We start from the raw sequence: 22,794 nt of genomic DNA on the forward strand, positions 1-22,794 counted from the left end.
ACAAACACCTCATTGAAACAAAGACTTTCTTAATCCACTCCCTATCTGTCTTACCAGACCCAGGGCAAGCTCTCCCCTCCATGCCCTTAACCCCCAGTATGCAGAACATTTCATATCTCTTCATCTTTGGTCTCCTGCCCTGTGCATCCACTGCCCTACCTCTGCTTCTTCCTCTATCAAATTCCTCCTCCATTTCACTGTCCAGCTCTCAAGGATTTGCTCTCAAATGTCTGCCACTGGTTCCTACAACCCTTAGCTCCTACCTTCCTGCCTCTTTCTGAGCTCAGTATATTCCCCATATTAAAACCCTCTATATTTTATATGACCTACCCCCTGAGCTAAATGTTTTCTGAGAGCTGGCATCATTTCATCTCTGGATCCCTGGGCTCAGAACTTTGCTAAATAAATGGGTGCTAACAGAACTGAATAATAAGGTTCATTTTTGTCCCAGATTTCTGGTTTTCACAGTAATGTTGCTTCCTATTAAATTCTTCACTGAAAGCAGACTTGGAGATGAAAGTGGATACAGACGAGATAGTTTAAATTAGACATAAATTAGTGTTGTCTATAGTTTGGGTTTCCTTTTCAAAGAAGACAAGTCTCTTGTGCTGTCCCATAGAATAGCTATTAATTTGTGACTATTTAAATTAATTAGAAGTAAGTGAAACAAAAAATTCAGTTTCTCAGTTTCTTTAGCCACATTTCACGTACTCAGAAGCCCCATATGGCTAGTGGCTACCGTCATGGACAGCGCAGAATGGAGTATTTCCATCATCGTATGAAGTTCTATGGAATAGCGCTGGAAATCTCTGGCCTTTACGCTTACTCTCCCCTCTTAGAACACTCTTCCATTCTCTCCCACACCGCTTCCCCTATAACCGTCATCATCCTTATTATGTCTGTAATTGCTTGCGTCTTCTAATAGACTACGGGTTCCAGGACGGCAGGTGCTGTGTCTTACTCCTGAAGCTCTGGTGCTTAGCTTTGAAGCCCGGGCACACAGCAGGTGCTCAGTAATGTTGAATTAATGAATGACAAATGGGAGGAACCTTCCAGATACACCAATCCAAGCCCGTTCTCCATGCTGATCGGTTCCTCATCAGTCTCCAGCGTTTTTTAATTTTTACGCTTATTTTTAACCGTCCTCCAGAAGAAGAGAGGTAACTGAACAGCACCTGTCGACTCCAGAGGCGGCAGCAGCAAGCAGGGGCGTCACACGCTCCTGGGCCCGCCCCCTCCCGCCTCCGCCCCGCCCCGCCCCGCCCCCACCCGGCTCGCCCTGAAGCCCGGAGCCCGCGCCGCTGCCTCCTTTGCTCGCCACTGCGCAGGCGCGTCCCGCGAGCGTGGGTCGTATAGAGGCTGCGGGCTGCAGGCACTCCGGAGCGAGGTGGTCTTGCGGCCTGTGTTCGGCCAGCTCCAGCCGCGCACGACCTGCCTGAGGCAGCGAGCCTAGTCTCCCCGCGCCCTGGTCAGTGTGGTCATGGAGAATCAGGTGCTGACGCCGCACGTCTACTGGGCTCAGCGGCACCGCGAGCTGTATCTGCGCGTGGAGCTGAGTGACGTGCAGGTAAAGGCAGGGCGGCGGGACGTGCGCGGGTCTCGGCTCCTGGGAACCGCTGGGACCCCAGTCCCCTTTGTCCGGGTGCGTACCGGCGAGCCAGTAGCGCGCCAACGGGATCCAGGACTCGGTGCGCTCTCGGCGTCCAGGCCCGAGCAAAAGCTGGCCCACATGGAGGCAGACCCTGGGCGCGACCCCCTGAAGGCTTCAGGTACCTCGGGTGCTGCGTGAGCCCCGCGCGGGCCTCGGAGGCTACTCCGGGCCTCCTCTTTGTTCGCAGTCTGCGGCCTGGTGGAGCCCAAGCCTGGCCCGGAAGGCCTGGCCGTCGGAGTTCGTGTTTGCCGAAGCTCTTCGAGGCGTGGGATGTCTTTGGGTCCGGGGTGCAGTGTGACAGTGGCTTGCCGGGCCGTGGCTGGACGTCTAGCGCTGGCCAGAGAGGTCTAGCGGGTCCCCTCGGACCTTCACGAGGCCCGCCGCTGCCTTGGAGGGGTCACACCCACCTCCCAATCATTAAGTGATGGAAATAATTCTTGTTAATTTTAGTTCTAAAGTCCATAAGACCCCGAAGAAGTGATTTCCACCCCCACCCTGTTCTGAAGACTGTGAGCTCAGGTTTGCTGAGTTGCATAGATAACTACAAAATTAAGTTATGTTGAGTATTTATGCTTGATCTCATTGGCCCTCATGAGAACAAGCTGAGGCCTCCTAAATGGTGGAGCTCTCAGGACCTGTGTACCCCTTTGTCTCGGTCCAAACCATCCAGGATTCCCGTTTTTGAGGAACTGGAGTTTTCAGTCTGGAATGTTCTTTCTACATTCTTACTCCCTACTCTCCTTGACATTTATGGCACTTTGTAACCTCCTTCGTTCCCCGTAACTCTCTCTGCCTCGGAGTCAGGCGTTTATGTTGGGATCTGTCAGCCCATCTGGTATATACTGTCTTGCAAGGTGTAGGTGCTCTTTGAGTGTGGACTTGAATTTGTTGAATTTAATCTTTTCTTCTGGAATATAAACTTGTTTTCCCATTGAAACTTAAGACAATACTGACCAGAATGCCTTTAAATAGCCTGTGTCATTTAATGTGTTAAACCAGGCTGAATTACACTTTTGCGTCAGAGGATGTATAAATGTTCTTTGCTGTGTCCCTCTACTCTGCTCCACGGTGTTTTAATAAAAAAGGAAAAAACAAACAAAATCTTTGTAGATGGGGATCAAAGTGTCCTTCTAGAGAGGACTCTAACATCAGTCAATAAGAAAAGTACAGAACTTGTGTCATGGCAATCTCTCAAGTATTCAGTTAAACATTGTGTAGACCAATTAAATAAACTCAGGCCCTCTAGTTGTAATAAGGATGTAATATTCTGGGATACTTTTGAAGCTACAAACAGAAAAGATGTTTTTAGGGGAAGTGGGGTGGTGTTGGTGGAAAAAATGGAAATTAGTTGGGCAAATGAAAGAATGCATCATACTTAAATTTTTCCTGAAAGATCTAAACCTTTTAGTTAAGAAACATGAACACATGTGTTAATCATATTTGGTATATTTTAAAACATAAAAGTATGTGATTGGAATATATTATAGTTAAAGAAATGTAACGGTGGAGGGAAAAATGGAATTTTCTTTTGGAGAGAGAAATCCTTTTTTTATTCTTTGGGAAAAAATAAATCTTTTTCCTCAATTGAGTTTTTGGTTTTTCTCGGATTTCCCATCTGTAATTCTGAGGCATCCATTTCAACTACCATTAGTTTTAAAGTAACATGTTAATACCATTCATAAAAGAAACCCCCTACCATGTGTGAAATACTACAGATTTATAAAAATGAGTCAGACAGACTCAGCTTTCCAACGGCATTCTATCTAGGAGGAAGCATATTATATACTAACAAAAAGTTTTGTGCATGAGTATGTTTATTTGTAGAGTCGGAGTTGAATACTGGACCAGGTCCCTGGTGTTAAAGGAATTTGGTACCTCTCTTTTCGTTAGTTAGAGGTGACTTCCAGAAATAAGGTGAAGTATTCTTGTCAAACTGAGACTGGGAGAACTTGCCAGAAAGAGGACGGCATAGACTTTCAGATTGTCCAACTTGTTGTACGTGTCAATGCCCTACAGCCAAAGAGTTCCAGGAACACACCTCTAGTTAAACAAGTTGTGTTTAGTGCTCATATCAGCAAGGGAGAGCATACTCCATGGGTTTGCTCAAAATTGATTATAGAATTTGGACTTTGGTGATTGGGGGACAGACTAAGGAAGCAAGGATTCACTTTAGATTAGATGCTGTCAGAAAGCGGGCAATTCTATGGTTGGGTATCTGAATAAATCTTATATATAGGAAAGAGACACCAGAACAAGAATAAAACTAATTGGTAGAGAAGTGGCAGTCACTTATTTTGGCCAAGAAAGGAAGGGTGTCTCGTATTTTGTGAGTGGCATTGTGGCCATGTTTTTATCTGTGCTTACACAAAATTATGAAATGGCCTTTGCCTCATTTTATCAAGGTATTCTGTGAGATTGTTTATGTCCAATAAATAACAGAATAACGTGTTCTAGCTGGGAGTGCCAGGCCAGCTTTTGAATGTCAGGAGCTGCTCCTTTTAAAAAATTTCCCAATTAATTGTTCTCAGGGCCTATGAAACTGGTGATTCTGGCTTGGGATGAAGCAATTCGTTTACTTGTTTAATGAAAACCGTTTGTGGAGCACCTACTTTTGTCTCACCTTAAGCTAGGTACTGGGTTGTTGGACAGCTCTCTATCCTCCCCTGCTCTTTGAAGCATATGTGTAAATGAGTTTTGATGCTGAATTCCAGTTTGGGGGCATCAGCCCTGCTCCTTTCCCTTTCTGAGACACAGAGAACCATCAGGTTTTCACATCTCTACTCTGTCTTTGAAGCTGCAGACAGTGGGGCTAGGGCAGGGTTACTTTCAGAATAGAGTTTGTTTTCAGGATAAGCATGAAGGACAGATTTGTGCCAACAACCATAGTTGTTAAAGCATTTGTTCATTTATCAAGGTTTTTGTTTGTTTCAGTTATATGAGGGCAGTGTGCATAGCTCTGTTTGGGAGCTGTTTGAAAGATACTGTTTTTGACCTTACCTAATAGAGAGTCTGGTGGAAAGAGTGGTAACTGAAGGCATGAGATTGGGTCCTTGCTCTTCCACTTAATATCTGGTGTCCGTGGATTATTCACCTAACCTTTATAAGCCTGTGTCTTTTCATGCAAATAAATGTGAATAATAACACCTAATTCACAGGGTTGTTTTGAGGCTTAAATTCGATAATGGATTTGAAAGTGCTTTGTGAATTCTAGTGTGCTATTCAAGTGTAAGGGATTATTATTGTGATACTAAACCTTAGATGAGAGAGAAGCACAAAGAGCAATAGAACAGAATAGAGGCTGTTAGCAGATTTATCCATATATGAAAACTTATTGAACAACAGTGGTGGCTTTACAAATTAATAGGGGAAAGGATGAACCATTCAGGAGATTATAGTGGGACAATTGGTAATCTAAATGGCAAAAAGATAAAGTAAGATCTTGCCTTATGCCGTACACAAAAGTCAATTTCAGGTGGGCTAATGAACTAAATGCATAAAGCAAAACTACTAAAAGAAAATATAGGAGACTGTCTTTATGATACTGGAACAGGGAAGAATGTGTTAAGACACAAAAACATAAACCCTAAAAAAAAAGATGACAGATTTAAGACAAGCTTGAGGCAGATATTTGTGGCACATATTACTGAGCTCTTCCTTATATGCCCAAGGAGACAGTATGTTCATTACGGCAAAAAAAAATTGAAAACAACCTCAGTACTTATCAACAGGAGAATGGATAAACTGTGGTATATTTATACAACAGTACACTGTACAACAGCTAAAATAAATGAAACAGAACCAGCTGTATCTATGGATAAAGTTTAGAAATATATCAAATAAAAAGCAAGGGGCTTCCCTGGTGGCGCAGTGGTTGAGAGTCCGCCTGCCGATGCAGGGGACACGGGTTCGTGCCCTGGTCCGGGAAGATCCCACATGTTGCGGAGCGGCTGGGCCCGTGAGCCATGGCCGCTGAGCCTGCGCGTCTGGAGCCTGTGCTCCGCAAAGGGAGAGGCCACAACAGTGAGAGGCCCGCGTACCGCAAAAGAAAAAAAAAAAAGCAAGTTGAAGAATTATATATATTCATATTATATATATGAAACCATTTATGTAACATGTAAAATAAAAGTTTATATTGTAATGAATACCCAACATGTTGTACATGGGTAAAGAAATACAGTGGGAATGATAAACTCCAATTCTAGAATAGTGGTTGGGCTTCCCTGGTGGTGCAGTGGTTAAGAATCTGCCTGCCAATGCAGGGGACATGGGCTTAAGTCCTGGGCTGGGAAGATCTCACATGCCGCGGAGTAACTAAGCCCGTGTACCATAACTACTGAAGCCCGCGCACCTAGAGCCTGTGCTCCGCAACAAGAGAAGCCACCTCAATGAGAAGCCCGTGCACCACAATGAAGAGTAGCCCCTGCTTGCTGCAATTAGAGAAAGCCTGTGCGCAGCAACAAAGACCCAACGCAGCCAAAAATAAATAAATAAATTAGAAAAATCATAAAATCTATCATTTTATCTGTATAATCTCACTCTTGTACACATAAATATGAAAATATAAGCAGAAAAATTGGTGGAGGTGTTCTAAACCATCATCATATTTCAGAATCCACTCTTTTTTTTTTAATGTTTATTTTGGCTCTGCCAGGTCTTAGTTGTGGCATGCAGGATCTTCGTTGCGGCATGTGGGATCTTCAGTTGCGGCATGCGGACTTCTTAGTTGTGGCATGCATGAGGTATCTAGTTCCTCAGCCAAGGATCAAACCTGGGCCCCCTGCGTTGGGAGCTCAGAGTCTTACCCACTGGACCACCAGGGAAGTCCCAGAATCCAGTCTTCTGAATCATATTTCTACTCAGAGATGTCACTGTCCATGTTTTTCCATATAGTATCATCCTCTGTACCATTAAGAGCACTAAATGCAGCATCTCTGAAAGAACGCTCTACTGTTATCTCGTTTTTCGTTCAAGCCATCCATACCTATTTATAAGTTTTGATGCTGGCACATTCTTGAGACACAAACCAGGAGTCATACTACTTCCTGAAATGGCTTTTAAGTGGTTTGACTGAAATATTGAGTTGCAGCTGTGTAGTCATGCCATCTGGAATAACAGCCAAGCTCCCATATGCTAGACAGTGACAACCATGTCATGGTTGCTACTTTGCCCAAGCAAGTGTAAGGTGCTGCTGTCAATTTTAATAAGTATCCTGATTTTAGAGATATTAAATGTGAGAAAAATGTACATTTTAGAATTAATGAGATATTAATTTCATTTTGGAGTTGTCAGTTAATAAGTTTTAGTATTTAAAACCCCTGAGGCAGGATGAGATCACCAGGAAGAGAGTATGGATCAGAGATTACCAAATCAATGCCCAAAACGTGTCATGGTTAGGAGCCTGGGGCTGTTTGCCTTGGTTTGAATCTTGGTTTTGCCCCTTGCTGATTTTGTAATCTAAACTAGGTACATAATCTCTGTTAACCTCCGTTTCTTTGTATGTAAAATTGTTGTGTAAATAGTACCTATTTTATAGGGTTTTTGTATGTGTGTGTGATAGTAATGTGGAATACTTTGAAAAATAATTGGCATATAGTGAGTGTTCAGTGAATGTTAGTGAAATGAGCTGGGTGAGGAAAGTGGCTAATTGGAGAGGATAGGGCTCATATTAAGGGGGTAGCTATTGTCATTCAAGAATGCAGATCTGAGGTTGGCATCTAATTCTTCTAATTTTTGAAGAAGAAGCTGAAAATCCAGATTTTTTTAAAATGAAAAAACCTCATAGTTTTATACTTATTCAACAAATATATAAATGCTTACTGTGTGCTTGGTAGTCTTCTAGACTCTGGGACTTGGGCATGAGCACGGCAGACAAGGTCCCTGCTCTCATGAAGTTTATATGCTGAGTGGCGGTGGCAGTGGAGGAAGACTGGCAATAGAAGCAGATAAATTCATCAGATAGTTTCAGATAACCATGAATGTTATGAAGAAAGTAAAGCAAGAAAAAAAATATGAGAAGGAATCACGAGAACTATTTCAGATTGGGTAGTCAGGGAAGGTCTCTTGGAGGAGGTGACATTTGAGCAGATATGTAAATGTTAAGAAGCCGTGCAAAATTATGGGGACTGAATATTATAGGGAGAGGGAACAGCTACTGCAAAATTCCAAGGTGCAAAGTACTTTGTGGTGAATTAAAATTAATAAATAAAAAATATTCTCTGTAGGCCATATAAAATATTGTGGGTTCAGTTTGGCCCAAGATGCCAATTTATATCAGAAAACTTATAGATATTAAAAACTGATAGAGAGGGACTTCCCTGGCGGTCCAGTGGGTTAGACTCTGCGCTCCCAATGCAGGGGGCCTGGGTTCGATCCCTGGTCAGGGAACTAGATACCACGTGCATGCTGCAGCTAAGAAGTCTGCATGCTGCAACAAAGAGTCCACATGCCACAGTGAAGATCCTGCATGCCGCAACTAAGACCCAGTGCAGCCTAAATAAAAACAAAAAAACCCCCCAAACTGATAGAGATGAGAAGCAGCCCAGGACTGCGTCCTGAGACACTTAAACATTTAGAAGTTGAGCCGAGCAGAAAGCACCAGCAGAGGAGATTGAGAAGGAGTAGCCTATGAGGCATTAAATCCAATGCAGTGTCCTGTAGTGTCCTCGAAGCCAGGAAAGAGGGATATTTCAGTGGGGTGTGGTCTGCTCTGTCCAGTGCTGCTTAGAGGTTGAATAAGATGAGATTGTGTGTCTATTGGATTTGGCAATGTGGAGGTTATTGATGATCTTGGTAATAATAGTTTCAGTGGAGTGGTGTGGATGGAGGCTAGATCAGAGTAGATTTCAGAGTATTTGTGGTAGGGAAGAACAGATGATTGTAGCTAACTTTTTTTTTTTTTTTGCGGTACCCAGGCCTCTCACTGTTGTGGCCTCTCCCGTTGCGGAGCACAGGCTCCGGACGCGCAGGCTCAGCGGTCATGGCTCATGGGCCCAGCCGCTCCGCGGCATGTGGGATCTTCCTGGACTGGGGCACGCACCCGTGTCCCCTGCATCGGCAGGTAGACTCTCAACCACTGCACCACCACCCAATTATAGATAACTTTTAAAGAAGTTTTTCTTGGTGGAGGGAAGGGATGAGCAAAGAAATCAGTGGTCTTGGAGTTCAGAGAATAGATCACTGTGGCCAAGGATGTGGACCTTGAGCTGTGTTTTTAAGTATAAGTAGAATTTGGATCCAAAAAGGGGATTAAAGAGAATGTGTACTGTCATATACACCCAAAAAGAATGAGTGAAAAAAAAAAAAAAGAAGGAGTAAGATCTCTATGAACTGGTAAGGATTGATTTAGGTGAAAAAAGCAAGGTGCCTAAGAATGTATATTCTGTGCTATCTTTTGTGTAGAAAGAAGGGGAAATAAGAATGTCTGAATATATTTATTTATTTTCCCAAACATATACACACACACAGGAAAGATAAACCAGGTGCCCCTGAAGTGGTTACGTACGGGTGGTGAGTGGGAATGTGGTGGAGGGGGATGGGTTTGGAAATAGGACTTCTGAAGATACCTGTCTGTAAAGTTTGACTTTTGAATGATGTAAATGTTTTACATATTAAAAACTAAAATTCAATAAAAAAGGATAAAATGAAAAATCTTGAAACTAAATACAATCAAAAGGACCTAACTATATATCAAATTGATAACATAACCATACAGATAAATAACTTAGTACAAGTAACATTTGAACACAGTACTCTGGTTCTTTAGTAGATATACTCTAAGGACAAAAAGAACTGCAAATAAATATTGTACTTTATAGGTTTTTTTGTTAGTAAAAATATTGATGTAATTCTGAAACCTTTAGGATCAAAGAAGTAAGTGTGTTAATGTTATTAGGAACCAAGATATTCACCATAAGAAAATACAAATATTAAATAACAAGATAAGGAGAAGCCCTATAATGTAATTTTTTTTTTGGCTGCACCATGCGGCATGTGGGATCTTAGTTCTCCGACCAGGGATCGAACCTGCGTCCCTGGCGTTGGAAGCACGGAGTCTTAACTGCTGGACCGCCAGGGAAGTCCCATAATTTTGAATTGGGCATTTCGTTATGACAACATGATTTTTTAAAGTCCTAGCTAGACACTGAAGATGAGCATTGAGTATACCTCAATGTGCCCAGATCATGGCTTCTAAATTACCATTCCACAGTAGAGGAACTATGAGGCCCCTTGAAGAAACGGCCAATTATTCCAGGTCTGTGCCAGAGAAAGTACAACATCCTCAAAGCCTACAAGGTCATATCAGAATAATACAGGAGCTGGTTTGAAGGGATTTCAAATTTTTGACAATTTGTGACCAAATTTGTAAGAATTTGAACACCAAAAAGAATAAGAATAATATTGGATTTTGGCAGAGTGGATCAAAAAGGAAATCCACAAGTCCATAATGATAGTCAAAAAGAAATAAAGAAGACCAGTTTGGGGGCTGAGAGAGGGGGGCAGGAGGTGGGTGTGGTTATAAAAGGGCACCATAAGGGATCTGGAACTGTTCAGTATCTTGACTGTGATGTTGAGTAGATGAATGTATACGTGTAATAAAATTGTATAGAATTTACACACACAAATGAATACAAGTCAAACTGGGAAAATTCAAACAAGATAGGTTGACTGTATCAATGTCAATATCCTGATTGTGATATTATACTATAGTTTTGTAAAATGTTACCATTGCGGGAAAGTGGGCAAAGAGGACAAGGAATCTCCTGGTATTCTTTCTTTCTTTTTTTTCACTGAAATGTATTCCTTAACTATTACCACCTTTGGAGAAGCTGGACCTGACATGCCCAGTGTACTGCTGGGTAGGAGTTAGCATCTGAAATCTGGCTCACAGAATGCTTAGTGAAATCCAGGCCCTGTGCTGTGGCTCGATGCTTAAACCTTGGTTTCACACATCTGTGTCTGAGGAGAATAAACTGGGCCCCCCAAACTCCTTTTTTCCTTCCAAGTGATTTAAGATATGGGGAACACAGAGTGGGGCAAGAAGTGACCTAGGTAGGAAGTGTACCACCAAGACTTGCCAGAACTCTAGCTTTCATGATAATATTCATACCAAAACCCTGTTTCCCTTATAGAGGAACCATGCCCCTGAAAGTGTAGCCTGTTTTGATGAGGTTCCGTAATTCCATCTTCCTGGCACAGAGAAGATCATCTAGATTGTTAGCCCCTTTGGGTAAGCTTCTCAGCCTGAAGTCTGTACTGTCACCTGGGAAGTTCTTAACCTAAAGCTTGGCTCAAATGCTCCCCCAACCCAGCCTTCATGCTCCCCCTTTTCCTAATGCTCTTGGCTATGAATAGAGCATCTAGGCTCCCACTGCCTTTTAGTATAAACCACCCCCTTCACCTTCTGTCTGTCTTGTTGGTTTCCTTTGATGCATGATGGAACACAGCCAGTGGAGCCTACCGGAGAAAAATAAATGAACTAGCTATGGCACTGGAAACAGGCTGCTGCTTGCTTATAATTTTGAGCTGGGAGTTAGGAGATAAACTGTTTCTCATCCGCTGAAAAAAGAGTTCAGTTGTTTCACTTTAAATTATGCTGCTAAAAGGCATGTAGCGACTTCTGGGAATAAATGAACAATTTGGAGAATTTCCATCTCTTCTAGTCTTGGTTTGGATAGGGGTTAAGAGTGTGGAGCCTGAGGCTGAGGCACTGCATGTTTCATTTTCATCCAACCGCCTGTAATCCGCAGCCCTTGCCTTAACCTGTAGGAATTAATTTATTTTTCATGTTGCAGCATGGGTCTCACTCCTTGGTGAGGCTCTCCCCAGCCATTCTATTCCCATTGTGCTCTCTTCTTAATGACTGTAACACTTAACTGCTTTTTACTACTCTTTTGGTCTTGAGCATATGTTACTTGATACTATATCGTTTCTTCTCACAGGAAATGACTCATCTGTTCTACTAGATTCTCTGCCTCCACAGCTGAGGGACTGAGTCTTAGAGATCTGTGTATTCCTCCGTAGCACCTCACACGGCACCATGTACCATTTACCATGAGCACAATGGACTGACTCAGTATCTGATTGTTCTGCACAGCAGAGCAGTTTAGGGTCCTTCTTGCAGGAGCCTGCAATCTCAGATGGGTACAGATAGACATAGAGATGCACAGAGATGTGGATAAATGACCAAATATATTCTCTGGGGGAAGCACAGGGCAGGAGGTTGAGTGCCCAAGAAGGCAGATGGATGGAGGGAAGTAAGCCCCTGGTTTTAATTCCATTTTTCTCATTAAAATGCCCTTCTTGCATCCTTGGTCTCTTTCTACAGAATCCTGCCATCAGCATCACTGAAAATGTGCTGCATTTCAAAGGTCAGTATCCGGGCAAATGTTCTCAGTCCTCTACACAGTTAAAGAGACATAGTGGTGGTTGCTTTTTATTTTTATCTGTTTATTTTATTCACTTTCTGTTGATGCTCACCACTCTGATACTTGTGGGATAAGCTAGAATGTTTTGAGATGTATGATTAGAAAAGTCAATAATTTGTTTAATATCCTGTTTTCCCCTGGGAGAGGCAGTAGATATAGAGAAAAGGTATCATGGGCTAGAAAATAGATTTATATCTTCTAGCTCTAAATCTGTGACCACCTCGGACAACTTATTCACTTCTCTGGACCTATAAAATGAGGGTATTGGGTTATAATCAGTGTCTCTCAAACTTGAGGATCCATGGACACCTGAACACACGTCCACAGGATCCTCCAGGGCCATAGACCCTAGATTAAGATACGTGTTATGGATTAAATATGGTCACTCTAAGTGATATTTAGCTCCATTGCAGCTGTGAACACAGTTGCAAACACTGAACTCCTGTGGTAGTACTTGATTATAAGGTAGCCATCTAGATGACCCAGAATATGCCTCTTTTTAAAAATATTATAACAAAATCCCCCAAATAGAAAATTTCTTAATGAGACTTTGTGGCTCCCTGATATATGTACAGACCAGTTTAATAAGCACTGCACTCTCGATGACATCTAAAAGCTTTCCAGCTCTTGACAGTCTTTGATTCTGTGAATCTGCCTCCATCTCCTTCCTCCTCAGTTCACCAGCAAACTTTCTGCTGTGCCTAAGAGGGTAGGTCTGGATTCATTGTTACCCAGTAGGGTAACAGTGATAATAGGGTGGGATTCTCCCTGCTCTCTCTCTGTTCTGGTTCCTTGGAATGTCATTAGTACGTGACTGCGATTATGGGAGATTGAAGAGTTTCTGCTTTACATGAGACTCCATCTACCTTAATATACTTGCCTGAAAGCATAACCTGGCTTTTGAATCTCCTTTTCCAGGTGAGAGCAATGGTGGTAGCAGCTCAGATTTTGAGGGGGAACAAAAGGATAAAAGTGTATCTTGCCGCACATGAAGCTTACAGACTGTCCTACCTTAAGGAATTTATGGTCTTAGAGAATGATAGCCACCTGTAGCACGTATTAGGCAAGTCATACCACATATGGCCAGATGAAGAAAGATAATCGCAGGAGGGAACCAAGTGAGAGAGTTAGAGGACAGGGATGTCCCGCAGTCACTGGCTCCTAGGCACAGCACCTGCTTGCTTTGGGGAAAGGAGCCATGTCAAGGCACAGGGATGGCATGATGGTCACCCTGAGGACTTCCCTCCGACTTCCGTTTGTCCTCTCAGGAATGAGCTGAGAAAATGTTATTTTTCTTTTTTGTTCCATTTGGGATGTGCTAAAGGAACAGTCAGCTGCTCCATCGTCTACCCCTGGTTGGAAGGTGTTAAATTTACAGCTTTCTTTGAGACAGTCCAGCATTTCTATGTATCCTGTGGCTTTCCTTAACCGCAGTCAAGATAATACACCTACTTGATTTTTCTCTGCTGTGGATTCAGAGCCAAAGTAAATGTGAAAGTTAAATTTATATCTATGTGTTACCTTGGGCTTTGCTTTCTGTGTTCTTTTTCCTGCCTGTTATTTGTACTGGGCATCACTGAGGCCGCATTCGAAGATTAAGTAAATACTCTGGAACTGCTCACCAGAAAGACATAAGGAGATAAACTTTTGTCCAGTATTTAGCTTATCTAGCTGTTGAGTAGCTCTGCTCACAAGCCCCCACTCATTTGCAGGACCCATTAATATTTGCATACCCCTGAAAGAACTGCACTAAGCTAACATTTGAATGGCCTCGCTCTGCACAAGTTCACAGTAACCCACATTTCTTTCTTTATAGCTCAGGGGCATGGTGCCAAAGGAGACAATGTTTATGAATTTCACCTGGAGTTCTTAGACCTTGTGAAGCCAGAGGTATGTTCTTTCCTTCCTCACTTCCCTGTCCATTTTAAGAAATAAATACTCGTAGTTTTGTGAAATGGGGAGCAAAGATTGTGGGGAAGAAGAAGATAAACCAAAGTAGAATATACTTTTGTTTGGAATAGAGCCCAGGTTTTAGCTTCAGAGGAAGAGGAAAGTTGGAGAACCTGAGTCGGATCTGGGCTCTGCCATTTATTAGTGGCGTGAATAATTCTCCTCACTTCTTTGAGTTTCAGTTTCCTCATGTGTTACGTGAAGGATTGGGTTAAGTGATCTCTATGGTTCCTTCCAGCTCTGAGATTCTTAATAGTCAGCAGTGGTTTAAGGGGTAGAGAATCTGTCTGGGGCTTGCTTTGGAGGCAAAGGGAGAGGCCATATAGAAGAATAATGAGCTGGAACAGCCCCTAAGAATTTGAGTTTAGTTGAGAAGACTCTGTAGTGAAAGATTCCCTGTGAAAAAGTTGTAACTGACACAGTACAGTTCTGGCCTTGAGGCAGGCCTTTCTAAAACAATGCCAGAAACCATTGACCATTTGAATTGAGTCATCTTCATGGGAGGAAAATTTGGAAGGTAATGGTGCACTTGAGAAGGTGATTGGTTGTAGTGCCTTGCATGATGTAGATCTGGTAGGACGTTCATGCCAGTTTCTGCTAGGATAACCAAGAACTATCTGCCTTTCTTATCTTGCTTTCCTCCTGTGTCATTCATGGGGGGAACCAGAGAAAGACTTGGCTGTTTTTACCAGTTCTTCCTTGTACCAGCCTTGGTCTAGATGTTCTTTTTGCTTCAGGACTTTTAGGAACAAAGAAGGAAGGGGAGTAAGTATACAGTGCAGCTTCTCTGTATGGCCACAGTGGTTTGTACAGTTACAGGGGAAGGAGCGGGGGATGTGGAAGGGCATTCTCACGTTCTTGCTTTCTCTCCTAGCTGGTTTACAAACTGACCCAGAGGCAGGTGAACATCACGGTACAGAAGAAGGTGAGCCAGTGGTGGGAGAGACTCACCAAGCAGGAGAAGCGCCCACTGTTTTTGGCCCCTGACTTTGATCGTTGGCTGGACGAGTCTGATGCTGAAATGGAGCTCAGAGCCAAGGTCAGTAAGGACCTTAGGATCTAGACAGAAGTCATGAGGAACCCAAGTTATTTGGGCCACCTCAGATATCTATCAGAATCTGATAGACTAAGGAAAAAGTTATAAATTCCCTGAAAGACCTGGAGATGTGGTTTTATAGAAGTACTGGTCATGTATTTTGTAGACTGTCCCTCAATTGGGATTTGTTTGACGTTTTTCTCATGATTAGCCTAGGGCGATGGGTTTTGGGGAGGAAGCCCACAGAGGTAAAGTGCCATTCTTATCATGTCATATCAAGAATAGGTACTATCAATATGACCTATCAGTGTTGATATTAATCTTGATCATCTGGTTGAGGTAATTTTGGGCAGGTTTCTCCACTGTAAGGTTTCTCTACTGTAATGTTACTCCTCTCCTTCCTTTACTGTTCTCCTTGGAAGGAAGTCACTATGCATAGTCCACGCTTAAGGAGTCAGGAGTTATACTTCACATTCTTGGGGTGGAGTGTCTGTATACTTTATTTGGAATTCTTCTGCATAGGAGATTTTTCTGTTCTCTCTCATTTATTTCTGTTCTCTCTCATTTATTTCTTCAGTCATTTATTTATATCAGTATGGACTCATGAATATTTGTTTTATAGTTTGGGTTATAATCCAATACTATGTTGTTTATTTTGTTGCTCAAATTGTTCTAGCTTTGGCCACTGGAAGCTCTTGCAGTTGGCTCTTGTGTCCCTTTGACACAGCTCCATCATCATGGGCCTTTTTTTTTTTTTTCCCTAAAGAAATGAATCCTTAATTTCTGGCACTATAAGCTGAGCCAGGTTTATCTCGTATATTCCCTGGGTGCTAGGTGCGCTCATTGCCTCTGGGGTGTCATTGCTTTTAGGCCCTCTCAGCTGATAAAACAAGGAAATCTATGTGTGTATACTAGCCCATGCATATACACTTATCTATAAATATTTCCATATAAATCTATCTATATCTATATTAACCTAGTGTAAGTTCACACTGATGTTGGAGATGTGATTTTAGCTTCTGGAAAATTATATTATAGAGGTCTTAAAGATAAAATAGCAATCTATTTCCCACCTTAAATTTCTATTTTGTTTCTCCAGCCATAACAAATTTTCTGGATGTCTTTTCCAGCTCCAGGATTTTAAGGCTGCCCACTTTGTAGTTTGGAAGCCAGCTGATTGGTTTAATTCTGTGAGCATTGGAGGGGCATTCTGTGATACCAGTGCTACCCAGTCAGGAGTCAGGCTTTTTGGCACCATGAGCTAGGACATTTTCCCCAAGGAAGCAAGGAGGTGGCTTTGAGGGAGCCAGATCACTTATCCAGCATGTGGACTTCTGCAAGCATCTGGGAATTCTAACTTGTGTTCTTTTTTTTTTTAATTTATTTTTTATTGAAGTATAGTTGAAATACAATGTTGTGTTAATTACTGCTATATAGTAAAGTGACTCAGTTATACATATATATATTCTTTTTCATATTCCTTTCCAGTATGGTTTATCACAGGATATTGAATGTAGTTCCCTGTGCTATACTGTAGTCTAACTTGTGTTCTTGGAAAACTTCTGTCTGAATTCTAGGAAGAAGAACGCCTAAATAAACTCAGAATTGAAAGCCAAGGCTCCCCTGAAAGTAAGTTGCCCCTGCTGTTGTGGTAGTTACCAGTTAACTTGTGACAGAGATGGGGGTATAGATGAGTGTGATATGACAGGAGTGCTCGCATTGTGTAGGGGAGTTTATGAGAAATCCTTAAGGTCCAGTGCTTAAGCTGTGCGCACCCACATCAAAAATCTTACTTTTAAGGTTTTCCTTCTGTTGGGAGCCTAACATCATCTGAGTACACCAAGGTTAGTAAAGCAGAATGGAAGAAAGTCAGTCTCCTGGACTGGCCTAATAGGTGGGTGCTAGGTGGCAGCAATTCCTGCAGAGCTGTGGAGATTATTGCATAGGTCCATGATTGCACTTCTTCCAGCCTGGTGTTCTTGTCCCAACTGAGATCATAATGGCTCTGGTTGTCAACCTTAAAGATGGAAAGTATTCTGTATAGTCCTGCTGTTCATTAACCTTTTAAAAATCCAGTTCTATTTCTGTTTCTGCCCAAGCAAGCAGCTCTGTAAGTGTATTATCATCTGGGTGTCGTAGATTAAGTTCAGCAGCCATCTTACATTTGTGGCATATGGAAAGCATTGCACTAGGCCCTTGAGATGTGGAGACAGTGACTCCATCAGAGCACCTGTGCTCAAACAGCTTCTGTTCTAGTAGGAGGACCATGCAGGTCTATACAAAACTAATGCTGAAAAGTAGAATAAAATAAGGGTTCGAAGTATGTCCTAAATTGAACTTTTTCAGTTTTAGTGGCACTTATTTGACATGCCATAAGTAGGAAAGGGGAAAGTTTTAGAGCAGTGGTTTTCAAACTATGTTCCATGGTACCCCAGGGGTTTCCAGAGATGCTTTGGAGGGATAGACCAAGCAAGCAGGTCTACTTCAATCAGAGCAGCTTGGCTTTTGTGTTTTATGTATTAGGGTTCTGAATAAAGTTTCTTTTGAAAAAGACATTTTATTGCTTTTTAAAAAAACTGAATAACCACTAATTTAGAGGAATTTTCTGCTTTAGAAAAGCAGAGGAGGGGAGAGGATTAGTGGAGCTGAAGAATAACAATATAAAAAGGCCACCTTGAGATCTGAGTTAATTTTTTGGTGTTTTATAGGGATAAACTTCTGAAATATGTAAAAATTCTTATATATGGATTTTTTAGGATCTTAGAAAAAGCTTTAACAGTTTTATCAAAATTCGTAGTTTCCTGATGAAAGAAGTTCTTTATATGGGGAAGTGTAATAAATTTTTGTAGTTTTGAAGAAAAAAAATTTAATTAGTTAAATGTTTCTACGAGTCTGACTTTTTTGGCTCCTTAGGATAAGGCTATTTTTTTGGCGGTACGCGGGCCTCTCACTGTTGTGGCCTCTCCCGTTGCGGAGCACAGGCTCCGGACGCGCAGGCTCAACAGCCATGGCTCACGGGCCCAGCCGCTGCGCGGCATGTGGGATCCTCCCAGACCGGGGCACGAACCCGTGTCCCCTGCATCGGCAGGCGGACTCTCAACCACTGCGCCACCTGGGAAGCCCCCTAGGATAAGGCTATTTTTGATTGACCACACTAATTGTGATTATTTGAGCATCAGCCAAGTGTCTATGCAGAATATCTCTGTAGCAACACTGATATGTAGCTACAAAAATATGTGGGTAGGAATACATACGTAGCAGCAACACCTGAACTCTGTAGTTCTCAAGAATTATCCTTTTCTTTGCCCTACTCCTTTGACTCAACCATGACTCTGTCTAAGCTCCTTACTCCTTCCTTAATTCCATAGTTGGCTCTGTCTTCACAAACCCTTAGGCTGCAGACAAAATTAATGTCCCTTATTCTCCTTCCTGCCTCTTGGTTTGTAATTTTCCTCCTTTGGTTATATCCTCATTCTGCCATCTTTCAAAGCCCAGATCAGATACCATCTCATCCATGCAGACTTGCCTGATACATGCTTCTCCAGCCTAAAGTCATTTTTCTCACCTTGAAATTTTCACAAGACATTACCTGTCACTCTCAATCTTGTAACATGGTTTTTAGATTGTAAATTCTTTGAGGGCAGCATCATGTCTTAACCATCCTTGAATCTCAGTAGTGCTACTCACAGTATCTTGTATATTGTAGGTGTTCAGTTAATGCTTGTTTAGATGGATATATGAGCAAATATCAGAAATTTTTATTACAGTTTCTATCTCTTTGAGCTAGTTTGACCTGCATGACCTAAAAACATTCTAGAAAAGAAGAAACTGTAGATTATATTAAGATGACAAGAGCAAGAGCTGAGTATAGCTTTATTTCCTTTTAATGCCTCCTTAGCTAGTCAGTCATTCTTTGACAGAAGTAATTTTTCTTTTTCCCTCTTGGATTTGTTAAGTCTGTATACTTACTCTTCAATGCTGTGAGGGGAAAGACTGCTGAACACATACCTTGGACTACAATGTTCCTTATAATTTTTCCTTATCTGTTTTTCAATGGGACCAGGAGCCCAGGTTGGTGCAGACCTGGGCCAGGTATTTTTGGGGGAGCTTAGGGCACCCAAGTAGTAAAGAGGGATGAAGTCATTCAAGTATGCCCCACATACCCATCTCCTGCTGTGACTACTGCTTTTAACAGCTTACCACCTTGCTTTGCTTTTCAGCTCTTGCAAGCTTGAAGAAAGGATACCTGTTCATGTATAATCTAGTGCAGTTCTTGGGATTCTCCTGGATATTTGTCAACATGACTGTGCGGTTCCTTATCTTGGGAAAAGGCAAGTGCAAAATTTCAAGGCTAGTTTTCTTTTTTCAGTAGTTTGTCCCCCTGTTCACCAAAAGTAACAGTCTCTGCCTTTGGTATTAACAATACCACCACTCCCACCCCCTAACCCCCCACCATATTTGTGTAGCACTTCATGCCTTGCATTGTATGCTCACATCTTCCACTTCCCTTGGCCTTGTGAAACAGGCAGACTGGATGTTCTGTCCATTTAACAGATGAGAAAACAGGCTTGGAGATTGTCAAAGAAATGGTCCACATCCACACAGCTAGCCAGGGGTACATCTTGGGCTGACATCCCTTTCTTATTCACGGCTTGATAGTTCATTTATAACTAAATAAATTGATGTGATACTCACCGTGTCAAAGTTATACAAGTCCTTAAGGGATCTCACCCCTTTGGAGCCTAAGTAGACTAAATGGACTATTGTAAAACTGAATGAAAAGACTATCATAAAGATATTAGTTCTTGGGGCTTCCCTGGTGGCGCAGTGGTTAAGAATCTGCCTGCCGAGGCAGGGGACATGGGTTCGAGCCCTGGTCCGGGAAGATCCCACATGCGGCAGAGCAACTAAGCCCGTGCGCCACAACTAGTGAGCCTGCTCTCTAGAGCCCGTGAGCTGCAACTACTGAGCCCCTGTGCCACAACTACTGAAGCCTGCGTGCCTAGAACCCATGCTCCGCAACAAGAGAAGCCATTGCAATGAGAAGCCCATGCACTGCAACGAAGAGTAGCCCCCACTTGCCGCAACTAGAGAAAGCACACACACAGCAACAAAGACTCAACTCAGCAAAAAATAAATAAATAAAAATTTATATTAAAAAAATAGATACTAGTTCTTGCTAAATTAATTTGTATGTTTAACAGAATTCTGGCCAAAGTAAATGACAACAGAACATTTTTGAGAATGTGATCTAAAGTATTCTGAAATTTTATTGTGAACAATAAATGGATAATAAAATTTGAGGGAAGAAAGAGTAATGGGAGAGGACTTTCTCTACCTGGCATGAAAGAATGTAATTAAAATAGTATAGCACTAGCATAAGAATAGGTGGCTCAGAAATAGGTCTTACATTTTTTATATATATATATATATATATATATCTCCAGATTATGGATATGATAAAAAAAGGAATCATGAATCAGTGGAAAGGAAAGTATTTTCCAATCATTTTTTTTTTATTAGATGGGAAATGTTTCTAAAAATTGGTTAGGTTTGGGAGGCAGATAATCTGTTTGACTCTTCTCACACTGTATACAAAAATAAATCCCCCCAAAGGATTTAGGAGCCATATATCAAAAAGTTAAGTAATAATAGAAGATAAAGTAAATTTTTATAAAATCATATGTGGAGGGTTAGGACGTTCTAACCTTAAAAGTGATAGAAGAAATCATGAAGAAAAAGGTCAATGTACTTGACTACATAAAATGCCTAAATTTCTATATATGTAAAAATATCCAGCCAAAACATTAAAGATTAAAGATTAAAACATTAAAGATTAAAAGCATATTGAGTTGAGCAAAATGGGGATGGGCAGGGTTGGTGGAAAATTGCAACAAATATCGGCAAGGGTTGTTGCTTGTTTTACATATAAAGAACTTGTACAAATTGATTTTAGAATGTGAAAACTCCACCCAGTAGATAAATAAAGGTCATGTACAGGCAGTTCATAAGAGGAAATAAAACTAATTCAGCACACAGCAAAATGTTTAACTCAGTAATGGTGAAGGAAATGAAAAATATTATTTTTTATGTATCAATTTTGCAAAGTTGTAAAAGACACTTAATTCAAGACAACATATGCTAAAATAAACACAACAGTGGCTACTGGGAGGGTCCATAAGTACAACAGCTCTTTGGGAAAATCATTTTGCAGGGTGCATTGAGAACCTTAACTGTTCATATCCTTGAACTTGGTTATTTCATTTCTGGAAATACGTTCTAAAGAAATAATTGAAACCACAAGAAAAGCTTTTTCAAAAAGATATACATTATGACATTATTTGTATTAGTGACAAATTACAAACTACCTAAATGTCCAGCAATGAAGGATTGGTTTAGATTGTTCACTCAGTGGAATGTTGTAAAGCAAATATAAAGTATTTAAAGAGGTTGTAATAATACGGAAGAATACTTATGATGGGCTAAAAAGGTAACATAAATTTGTTTTTCCAGTTTGATCACACCAATATAAAAAGGAGAAAAAAAACTGAACCAATAAATGTGAAATGATTGGAAGAAAAGGCACCATTTTCAAATGGTTTGAAAGGATCATTTAAAATTTTTTCCTTATTTTATAAAGTAAATATGAGGAAAAATATGAGCATAATGGAAAATATAAACTATTTAAAAAGAGAAAAAAATCCTGTAGACTATTTTACTCTTCAGTCCTAAATTTTTCCCATCTGAGTTTTGTAAAGGTGAATTGCAATTAGCTCCAGAATCTTGTGAAAGAAGTGCGTGTTGTTTTTCCCGCCTTCTTAATACCTTGGAATTCTGCAAAGCACAGTAGCAGGCTAGTGAAAAACTTCCCAAATGCCTAGTATCTTACAGTCATGTGTAACCAGAGGTCTACAGGTGAGTTATTTAAAGAAACAAAGGAAGTCTCAGACAGTTGTTCTCAGATCTGTAGCTCTTACTAGTATGAATTTATCGCAAGTCCCATGGAATGACTAGGTACATTCAAATTCATAAATTATTTATTTAACCTAACATAGTTGGATCGATTCTGAATGTTCAAGCCTGCTAGCTGTTAGGGGATCCACTCCAAAAGCTGCTAAGTTATCTGGGTCATGTGTTTAAGCTGCCTGGATTTGTAATTTCTATTTTGGCTCTGAGCCCCATCCTAAACCACCTGCTGGAATGGAGCTGCTGGTGTAATTCTTCTCTTATCAGTCCTCAAAGGTGTAATAAGGACCTGGGCCTGGTACCCAGGGTCATAGTTTGCCCTTTGCAATTATCTCTTTTTGAATAAAGGATGTTGGTGAATGGCAGATTCTACACATGTACTTGTTTTTTTCACGTAAACATGTATGTGCTAAACTTCTCATGCTAAGGAAATAGCAAACTCTTAGGCTTATGTAGAAACTGTTGCCTCTCTCTATTAATACTTCTTTATTAAATAAATTAAAAAATTTTTCTAATTATAAAAATGTGTTAATAATTAAAGACTTAAATAAAACAAAACAAAAGCCCTACCATAATCCCATCTATCAGAGCAACAGATTCTTGGCACCTTGTTGTATATCTTTCTAAACCCATATAACTTTCATAGGAACAGTTCCTAAAGTGGAATTACGAGATTAAAGGGCAGATTATTTTTATTTTATCTTATTTATTTATTTAAAATGAATTTTTATTGGAGTATAGTTGCTTTACAATGTGTTAGGGGCAGA

General features: G+C 41.2%; 1 protein-coding gene across 2 annotated transcripts in view; it reads left to right on the forward strand.

Moving 5' to 3' along the window:
- Positions 1-1,325: 1,325 nt before the first annotated feature.
- HACD3 (3-hydroxyacyl-CoA dehydratase 3) overlaps positions 1,326-22,794 on the forward strand; it is a 32,509-nt gene continuing 11,040 nt past the window's right edge. The window contains exons 1-6 of one of the 2 annotated variants that reach the window (XM_027123357.1): positions 1,326-1,567; positions 11,976-12,018; positions 13,892-13,965; positions 14,900-15,064; positions 16,639-16,690; positions 19,282-19,392. In XM_027123357.1, coding sequence (XP_026979158.1) covers positions 1,481-1,567; positions 11,976-12,018; positions 13,892-13,965; positions 14,900-15,064; positions 16,639-16,690; positions 19,282-19,392 — 532 coding nt within the window. In that variant the 5' untranslated portion in view covers positions 1,326-1,480. The remainder of the gene's footprint in view (positions 1,568-11,975; positions 12,019-13,891; positions 13,966-14,899; positions 15,065-16,638; positions 16,691-19,281; positions 19,393-22,794) is intronic. The other variant, XM_027123358.1, reaches the window with a different exon arrangement.

This window comes from Aethalodelphis obliquidens, unplaced genomic scaffold (genome assembly GCF_003676395.1).
Source record: "Aethalodelphis obliquidens isolate GAN/ISIS:26980383/991018 unplaced genomic scaffold, ASM367639v1 scaffold26, whole genome shotgun sequence".
Classification (NCBI taxonomy): Eukaryota; Metazoa; Chordata; class Mammalia; order Artiodactyla; family Delphinidae; genus Aethalodelphis; species Aethalodelphis obliquidens.